At 41.1% G+C, this 10,319-nt stretch overlaps 1 protein-coding gene across 1 annotated transcript in view; it reads right to left on the bottom strand.

The window, feature by feature from the left end:
- The window catches only part of WTIP (Wilms tumor 1 interacting protein), a gene marked incomplete at its 5' end in the record, with an annotated part of 135,527 nt that overhangs the window by 89,467 nt on the left and 35,741 nt on the right, over positions 1-10,319 (bottom strand). The window contains one exon of the mRNA XM_019505278.1: positions 2,800-2,901. Within this exon, the coding sequence (XP_019360823.1) occupies positions 2,800-2,901 (102 nt within the window). The remainder of the gene's footprint in view (positions 1-2,799; positions 2,902-10,319) is intronic.

Genomic DNA, 10,319 nt, shown 5'->3' with positions numbered 1-10,319 from the left:
GGGAGGGAGGCAAGGGTATCGGTGCGGAGCCAACTGGGGCGCCAGGGCGACAGTGGCTATAGCCACGCCTCCCCAAGACTGTGGCACACCTGGACATAGCTGATGGCACACCGACTGGGGAACGCTGTTCTGCGATGGTTTGGTCAGGGATGATCTTGCCTTGAGCAGGGGGCTGGACTAAATGCATTCATGAGGTCTCTTCCAACCTCTACTCTCCTATGATCTCATGAAGAATAAATCTAGTCTGACCTCCTCTATATCACAGGCCATTCAATTTCACTCAGTTACCCTTTAACTGAACCCAGAACTTATGTTTGCATACTGTGCATCTTCAAATGAAGACTCAGTGATTTTCTGGAAGACGCCAAGAGATGGAAAATCCACCCTTTCCTTTCTTACTTTGTTCCAATGGTTAATAATCACCCTTGTTTTTAAAAGTCTGTGTCTAAATTCTAATTTGAATTAAATTAGCTTCAGCTTCCAGCCACTGATTCATGTTACACTTTTCAGTTACTCATTCTGGAGGTAGAGGCACTGTTTCTTGTTCTTACAATCCACTAATCTTGCCTCCAGTACTGGTCTGCCTTGTTTGAAGATTTCTTTTAAGCCGTTCCAGGAATCCTATTGTCCCAAATCAAGTGTGAAGCTGAGAAATGGTTTTGTTTGTGTAAAAACCTTTTCAGGTCTCTTGCAAAGCCCAGGGTTATGGGTTTGGGATTTGGGCTCACTGTAAGTAGTTGAATGTATGTTTGGATTAAATGCATTTCACCTGTGCTGGGACCTGTGCTGCAATATCAATAGTACAGCTACCATTCCAGCACACACTGCCAAAAAATAAACACGTACTGGGTCACTCGTAAATTTTGTTTTAAGGTGAATCCAGCAGAAATGGAGCTTGCAGCCAGAATGTTCTTTCCAGGGCTTGGCTCCACTGCATTAGCATGAATGTAACGATAAGCTCGAGAGACAACACCATGCATTGTTTCCTACATGGTGCATTATGTGGTGCAGTGTCTCATATCAGTCGTGTGAATCATGGAGCTCCACTAGCACTCCTGGGGAGCTTGCCACAGTTTAAGTTCTGCGGGAACATGTCCTAAGATGCATCCTGTTCCATGGTCACCAGTTGCACAAACACTGGGAGGCCAATTTGAACCGTTACCGCAATACTTGAACAACTAACTTTAAATTACATTTTGATAATAAAATGGTTTCCTTTACCTCCAAAAATCTTTTCTTCCGTTTGTTTGAGAATAGCATGACTTACAAACAAATCCTTGTGGAAGTGAGTGAATGTCTAGACTGCCTTTTCACTGAGTCCTTCTTCCAGAGAGCTGTAATTTGCCCCATGTAATTAGGGTAAGTTAATTTTGGCAAGGATGCACAGATATTATCTGATATCGTATTTTGTAATCCTCCATTTAGCAGGATGCCCAAGTACTTCAAATGTTTTGGGAGCCAACAAAATAGCTTCTCATCCAGTGTTATGCTGGGACTGTTTCATGAAAGCCAGTGAGCTTTAAGTTTTATAACAAATTTATTCTATACATTTATAAGGGTCCAAAGGGATGTATGAGGCTAATTACACTCTATATTCAGTTTTTTTAAACACATATTTATCTATCTATACAAAACATGAGAGGGAAAGCTGCAAATTCTTTCATAAGTGAACTTTACAATGGTCCTTTCATTAGAAAGTTATTTGGCTTTGTGCCAATAATCTTTTACTCTTTTTCTAATCCTTAATTAATCCTTTTTATAAACAATTTACACTCAGCATATTCTGCTGAGGCCAAGCCTTTTGTCTGTGTATATGCATCACAAGAAGATCTTCTACATTTAGTCCAATACCATCATATAATAGGAACCTAAATCCATATTTAGGTACCTTGATAAAAATGACCCATCTTGCAGAGGTGCTGAGCATGGACAGCTCCTCTTGGAATCAGCCACACTTTGCAAATGCTTTGCAGTTCTTAAAGCTAGCACTAAATAAGGATCTCATTGCTTAACTTCAGGCACCCACTTCTGAAAGTTCTGGCTTTAGTGTTCTAAAACTTACGAATTTCTCAGAAAAAGTTAAAATATGCTCCTTGTTGAAATACATCAATATAAGTGAGAGGAAACTGAAAATACGTTTTCTCCCAAGCAAAGCTAGGTCTTTAACTAAAATTCACAAAGAAAAATCTATCCCTTTTATATGCATGTACATACAAAAAGGAATTATAAAATATAGTGTGAATTGCAAGAAAAATTCTGGACAAGGCAATGAGCTAACTGCACTGTTTCCCCAGAAACTTTAAAAAGCAAATACTGCAGTAATTTTAGAGCTAGTTTTTATACACACAGTATTCATTTGATCCTGCACATTCAAATGCAATATGCAATTCTGGGACATTATCATTTGTACAAGTAAATGACAAAGTTGGCACATGCACAAATTAAATAAAAAATTGATCTTTCCTGTATACATTCTAACATTCATATGTAGATCTGGTAGCACATATGCAGCTCCAAATACACCAGCAATTTAAACATGGGAAGTATTAAGGAGGCCTCGTTGAAGCCTCTTTGAAACTATAACCCATGAAGTCAATGGAATTCTAGGTCCAAGTCCTCCTGTCCAAGAAAGCACAATTGGATGCTCATAGTTCAGCAGTTTCCTTAATCAGCAGCCTTTGGCGAGAATGGGAATTCTGCCACAGTAAGGAATGCAAGAAAACCACCCAGGTTGATCGCTAGATATTAACAAAAGATAAACAGTGGAGGAAGCTAAAGAATAATATACATTTGACTTACCACAAGAGCAGCATGTGAAGCAGTTGGTATGATAGAGGTTACCCATTGCTTGGCATGCCTGGCTTGCTCCATACACACCTTTTCCACATTTTATACAAATACCTACAGAGAAAAAAAAAAAGACAACAAGCATTAGGATCCTCAGAAGTTCCCAAAAGCCAACTGATTTATAAAGGCAGCTGACTCCCTATTCCCTGCCTTTTGTATTCTAATCACCGTCTCCCCTGCAGTCCCTTCATGTCTGATGAAGTGAAGCCACTACTTACAAAACCCGATTTAGTTAGTGCAAACCTATCCTGCCTTCTGTCTGATTTAGAAACACTCCCTGGGCTCTCACTGGGCCCCAAAACAGTGACCCAGTCGTCCTGAACAGAACCCAGGCACCAAAGTCTGAGGCAGGCACCTTGAGTGAAACAAGCGCATGGAAAGTAAGACATGAAGAAAGCAAAAATCCTTAGTGCAGGTGGTGGTGAAACACAGCTCAGAGAATTGTGCTGGCTAAACAAAGCAAAAAAAAAAATCCCAGGACAGTAGGTGAAAGTAAAAGGGAACAAGATATCCAAACGTCCTCAGGAAAGTATTGACGTGCAAATAAATGAGTTGGTGAGATCTTCAGTACACCGCAAGTGGCCTTAACCCAAAATGTTACATTCAGTATTACTAATAAAATTATCTAGTTGGTCAATCACATCAAAGAAAGACACTGCTAGATTAACACAAGATGAACAGTGGAAGGAAGCCACAGAATAGTGTAGATTTGACTTAGCACAAGAGCGAGAAAAACACGTTGGGATTTTTCTCTCTCCATTAAGTAACTAACATATGAATGGTGGTCCATTAAAATGATTTAGAGATATAGTACTGTTTTAATAACATTTCTTTTTTTTCCACTATTAGCCATATGGCTTTTAGGATAACGAAAAGGCAAGCTCTTTCTAATAGGAATGGAGTGATTGTAGACATCCTGAGGCATCCTCAGTTGTTCCTCTAGACAGACAGTACAGTTTGATTAAATTTAAAGGCACAGTGAAAGGTAAAACAAAACAAACAAAAGAGATATTGTGAAAGCAACCCCTCCCCACCAAGTTCTCTTGCCTGGGTTATAGATTGGCACACCAAAATGGAAAGTGTTTCATAAACTGCATTTGTTTTTCAGCCTTTACACTCATTATCACTGACTTCACCCATCTAAGATCATGAAAACAAACTGGTCGCATTCATCTTTATTATCTGATGTTGTTACAGTAGCCCCCTAGGCTTTGAGTTTTGGATTATAAACATTGCAGGGTAATATTTAAACAGCAACAACAATTTAGTTTTAATGAAATAATACAAAAGAGTAATAATAGAAGCTTCCCTATTGAAAACATTTTGTAAAACCTTTTACAGAACCCAGGGCTGCCTATACGCGTGCTTGGGGGTGGGGAGAGGGCAGTTTAATTAGTGGTTCCCAAACAGCCGATCTAATTGAAATAGCTCACTGTCACGTGTATTAAGCCCCAAAGTGTTTTAAAATGGCCACAAGACACTTCATTTGATGGCGTTTAGATAAAATGCCCCTATGGCCATTTAAAAACGCATGGGGGGCTTAATACACGTGACACTGAGGTGATGCTGGAGCATTCTATTTAGAACACAGAGCAGACTTGATTAATCGAGTCTGCTCTGACATGTTCTAGTTAGAACGCAAACGAGCACATGTATAGGCAGCCTAAGTTTTGGATCTCAATACTGTACTAGACTAGGTTCTTTAAATACCACCAAATGTCAATGCCAGAAGTTACACGTGCGGTCCAAAATCCATATAGACTGTGTTTAAACTGCCTGCATACAGGTCTACCAAAAACTGTACAAAATATTTTCTTACATATTTTATTAAGTATGAAGTTTAATTTAATACAGTGAATGAGAACTTTTAACTTATTTGCTATCTTGTCAAAACTCCCTAACCAAAGGTTCTGAAGAGTAGGAACACTCTTATTTACTACCAGTTAATGATTCATTGGCTGATGAAAGTTAGTTATTGATCACTGTTGAACATTTTGATCCAAAAGTGCAGCATTTTACCTTACATAGTGACAACTGTATGACAGAGGCACTGTCAGAGCATCAAGTTAACCAGTGAAACCTCCATCTGCCCAAACAGATACTATGAACTCTAGAACAAACATGGTCCTTTGTGTCCTTGCAATTCCATCAAGGCATCCTGGGGCTGCAGGGGTTACACATACAACACAGAGCATTTTTGAAATGGACAGGCTGTTATTTTAGCTTAAGGTCTTTCAATTGCTTTTTTTGATAAAAGACCCAGGCAAGAACAACCCTTTCAGAGTCTGACACTACTACCCGCAATCTGCACCCATTTTATCCACCCTTTCATGACATCTGCGCACCTTTGAATGATTGCCACTGACATTTCATATGGAGGCAGACTATCCATGTATTAGGACGCCTTTCTTTTCTTTGTCCGATTTTTTTTACTCCAGAAATTGCAAAAATCCACATTCTGCGTTTTCCTGAAATATGTGTCAGAAATCTCTCACACAAATTCTAGTCAGTGCCAGACCTACTCCAGCCAGGAACCATTTGGGCCTATAAAAACTAATCGCCTCATTTGTCTGGACCAGGAGAAGCACGTGAATTATAGTTATGAATGCACTGCTTATTCTGCCCTCCCTACCAAATGATTCATTATGAGCAGCTGTCTGTTTGTTAGTTTGTTTTCTCTAAAAGATTGGTTGTTAATTGCAGGACTGAATGACCACAGAGATGACTGGAATTCTAAAAAGACTGCCTGTATAATTCCAATAATATATTTTGAAAAATATGTATGCAGCAAACATACATGCAGCTGTGGTGTGATCTCATAATGTTCTGGAAAAATCACTAATTTCATGGCCATTTATGATAAGTTTTTCCATTAATTGGAATCCAGGCTATATGCTGTTGTCTTGGTAAGAGGCCATAGGTAACAGCAACATCACTTATGTTTCAAATTTATTTCCTATGCCTTTTTTTAAAAAAGTGTAGTATTACAGAACAAGAATATCTCTTTCCTATAATTTTCTTTTATCTTATTGTTTGAATGTTTTTTCAAGCCTTCATATAATTCATATGCTTTTCCTATATATCCTTCCCAGCAATGCTATTAGTCAAGATATTAGGTATAATCTTCATTTGTAGCCATGGAACTTTTAGTGCAACTCATGGTGGAATGAAGCAAGAGGACAAAGTGCCTTTATGCTCTCTGTCCTCATACAAGATCCACCCCAGTATACATTTGAGCAGCTTCAGGGTTGCTCTAATTTATGCCAGCTGCCATGCTGTTGTGGCCGTACTTCTTCTCTCAGCCCACCCCCAAATTCCCATCTCTCTTCCCCCACCTCAACCTTCCGGGTTGGCCAAAAACAAGGGGAGGCATAGGAGACACTACACTGACTCTTCATTGCTCATGCAGAGGGCATCTTCCATTATCCAGATCTGGATTAGGAGTTATCTTGCACTAGCAAGCTGCTACAAGGCCATTAGTTCCCAAACTGAAGCTGTCAGTAACCAGCTCCTTCTTCTGTAATCTGAGAAGCCAACAGTAAGGAAAGATAACGGTTCATTAACATGAAAACCATTCCAGTTGCACACATGAGAAATACAGACGAGCTGTAGGAGGATCTCAGAAGCCCTAGTAATCTGGTATATATCTTTAGGAAGAACCTTGGCTGGTGCTGTGTAGAAGTGTTACTGCATTAGCATAAAGGTTTTGCTGGCATGGGATGGCAGAGTTGCATGCCTAATGGGCAGTTACATATTCTTGAACTCAGACTAAGATATTTGACTGAAGATTAGCATAAAATTAAAGCAGGGAATAAACAAACCTATACGCACAATGGACCCCAGCAAAAACTAAAAAAACCCCAAAAAACCCCACTGAAACAATTAATGCTGAAAGATAGGAAACAAACTTTTGACTGAAATTAGCAAAGCAAACTTCTCACTGCTCTCCAGATACTAGGAAACTAATCCAATTCATCATGTTTAATTACACATGCTCTCTCAAAGCTGTCTTACTGAGAAAGCAATGATCTGAATGAGACTCAGGCAAGTAACTGTAGGACATGGTCAGTAGTTGCTTTTTAAACACTCAAAACGGTGACATGTATCAGTGTAATTTGGAAAAGGAAAGTTGCTGAATGAAGAATTAGTAAAGATGAGCTCAAATTAGCACTATCCCAGACAACGTTTTTAGTTACCTTCAATGATTCTTTAGTCCAAAGTGAAAAGGTAAAAGATGCATGTAATGTGAAAAAGTACCAGCCCCAGGCTGACAGAGCCCACGTAGACGGGGTAATTCTGCCCTATGCCCAGAGAGTTCCATACTGGAGCATGAAATCAAACCATCCCTGGACTTGGGGAAGATTCAGTTCTGGTTCTCAACATGAGAACTTTAGCTCAGTTCTGCTTCTGATGTGACCCACTCTGCTATCTGGATCACAGATCCATACATAATACCAATTTTCCCAGGTTCCATAAAGTTAGAGAAAACAATGAGCCAAGATTATGCAAAGTCACTGCAGAATTGATGTACTGCTTCCAGTTCAAGTATGTGTAGATGTATGAACACCTTTAGGCCAAGCTTAGTCCTCACACACAGGTCTGTAACTCTACATGGGTCAAATTCTGTCATCATATGCACCCCTATCGAAGTCAGTGGACTACCATAAACACCAGTACTGGAGTGAAATTTGGCCTGGTGACTTCAGCGGGAAGTGCCTTTGTGAATTTAAGAGGGTAGAATCTGATGCTCACTCTCTTTAATTTGACAGCGTGCCATGTATCAGAGTTGAGCTGCAGGTTTATTCCCCCCCCCCACACTGTATCTTGCTAAGATAAATGCTACATATTGTCTACAGTAGGAAATAACCATGGCCTGTCATCATGAATTATGGCAAAGTTAGAATTAATGTGTAACACATGGCACAAATAAATCTCTGGCTGCACAGCTCCATTCACAAAGCAATGGGAGAAGAAAGGTTGGGGGCACATAACCTGGACTTATTGTGATAACCTTCTTCCTCTTCCCTCTGAACAGGGGTTCAGCAATGAATCAGGGACTTTTCTATATAGAGGGCTGTGGTCTCTGTGAGAAACAGGTAACAAAAAAAGGGGCAATCGAATATCTTAAATCAGTGTACAGAAATCTACCTGAATGCGTCTCAGGGGAAATGGCAGAGAAACAAGAACACGTGCTCAGTGGCCAAGCAGTACAGAGAGGACTAGGGAAGGTGTGAAGTGAATGCTTACAGTAGCAGTGGTCAACAACATATGCCCACAGGCTGGATTTGGCCCATGGAGCCGGAGGGCTTTGACTCTGCCTGTGCTAAGCAGCGAGGAACTGAGCTGGAGCCAGGCAGCTGGCGGCTGCATGCCTAATACAGGGCTTCTCCCTGCCCTCTGCTCCACAGCTGCAATTTCCAGCTGCTGGGGAACCAAGCCAGGGGTACGTCTACAACAGAGCTATCCAGCTTCTGCAGACGCCCCTGAGCTAGGTTTAAACTAGTTAGCTTGCTTACTGCCAGTTGCAGCAGCACAGCTCAGGGTGGCTGTAAAACTCACTTGAGAAGCACGGAAAACTCAGATGCTCCACCCACTGCTGAAGTGGCTAGCAGGACCAGTGCAAGGTAGTCTGAAGCTAGCTCTGGTTCCCGTGCATGCAGACACGTCCATATGTTGATGTACCCGCAGACCACAGGACCTAGAAGGGAGAAAACACCTTCTTCCTCCTAACAAACATGCAACACACCTGCCCAACAGAAGCAGGTAGAAGCCCCTCGGGGAACCCAGAGCAGGAATGCCCTTTGTCAGCTGGGCGCAGCACTGAGAGAGGGGCTGAACTGGGCTGGGCTTCTGGAACTCCCACAATTAAGGACCCTTTTCCACTTCCCTTTTCCAAGCTATTAAAACCTTTCTAGAAGGGCGTAATCCTTCCATTGCTAAATGCTAAATTTTTCCGAGCCCTGAATATCAGTCTATTTTGAAATCTGTTGGATTTTTAATGGTGAAAATCCAAATCCGGACACGTTTGGCAGAAACGTAGCCAACTGGATATATCGTGACAAACATGCGTGCATAAAGGCACAGTACATGTCCTTTCATCACAGGGAAGATGATGTAGGAACCTTCTAAGATTACATGGCATGTCCCTCCCTAATAGAGGGAAGGTCATTGGTGAACACAGATGTGAATTATACTTGACAATGTAACCATTCCTGTTAGTGACACAGGCCGGGAAGAATAGAGAATGCTTTCAGGTAAACATTTTAAATCCCCATTTAAAATCGCAGACTGCTCATGCCAGGAATCTTGACTCCACTTAGCCTGATAATGGCCCAATTCCATTTAAAGAACGGAAACTGGCTTTGCATGATAATTTATGAAGCAATAACTTACCATTAGTACAGTGACTGCAGAGGTTAAGGAAACAACAGCTCACATACCACCTAGGATACTATAGCCGAGTACAATGAGACATGAAATGCTGAGTAAGCCACATCTATACAGACTAAAAACTACTGCTTAAATAAAGTCAGAATTGAAATCAGGCCACATAAGGAACTGAGGAGGGTTTATTAAGCCTTTATCTCTGTTGTCACTAAGCTTGTTTTCTTCCTTGTTGAAACAGGATAAAGATATTGCCAACAAAATGGTCAGAGCCTCAAGATATTTATCTAATTCACCTTCAGTTTACTTATCACCATCAGTATCACCCTTTGTATGAAAAAACAGAGTGATTAGTTTATAGTTTTTGGAGTGTGTGCGTGCGTGTGTGCATGCGCACATCTGTAAGGTAAAGTCAGTCACAGTAAGAGAGGAGTTATCCATTTGATTCTGAATGCAGCAAGACCTCCTGGTCATTTCCTTCTTACTTCTGGAGCAACATCTACGGTTCAGAACTAACTCTCCCCATGTTCCCCTCAATCATGACCCTTTGCCTACTTCCTAACACAATTTCGCTGGTCCAGTAGTGTGGACCTCTTGTGGGAGACTGTGGCTAAGAAGGGATGAAATAGGGCCATTTCTGTGGGTAGTTTTATGAATCAGGACAGAGAACCTGAAGCTTTTTACTCCATGCAGAATCAGGGTAGAGAGGCGGAGCACAAGGTTCATTATTACTTTGTGGCTTCATCAGCTTTAGCCTGTTTTCTAGGGTAGGCAAGCATACTCTTTGTTGCCTTCCCTGTTAACCTCCTAATACCCCAGTATCACCTAAAAAGAACTAAATCCAGCACTCTCATTTACTGATGACAAGGCAATTTGGACACAGTGAAGAACTTCAAAATCAAACACCCACCTACCCCTATCAAGTCTTAAGTGGCACATTTAGTGGATTTCACTTGCTTTGCAGCTGCAGTGGGTATAGGAGCAGTGAAGAGGGGTTTTCAATCTTTTTTGGGGTACCTCCAGCGACCTATTGATTGGGGGGGGGGGGGGGGCCCTTGGGGACCAACGGGGGGAAAACGAAAAAAGCC

This window comes from Gavialis gangeticus, unplaced genomic scaffold, assembly GCF_001723915.1.
Source record: "Gavialis gangeticus isolate Ggan-Ray unplaced genomic scaffold, GavGan_comp1, whole genome shotgun sequence".
Classification (NCBI taxonomy): domain Eukaryota; kingdom Metazoa; phylum Chordata; order Crocodylia; family Gavialidae; genus Gavialis; species Gavialis gangeticus.
The sequence above is the reverse complement of the archived record's forward strand: the minus strand, read 5'-3'. Positions and strand labels throughout refer to the sequence as shown.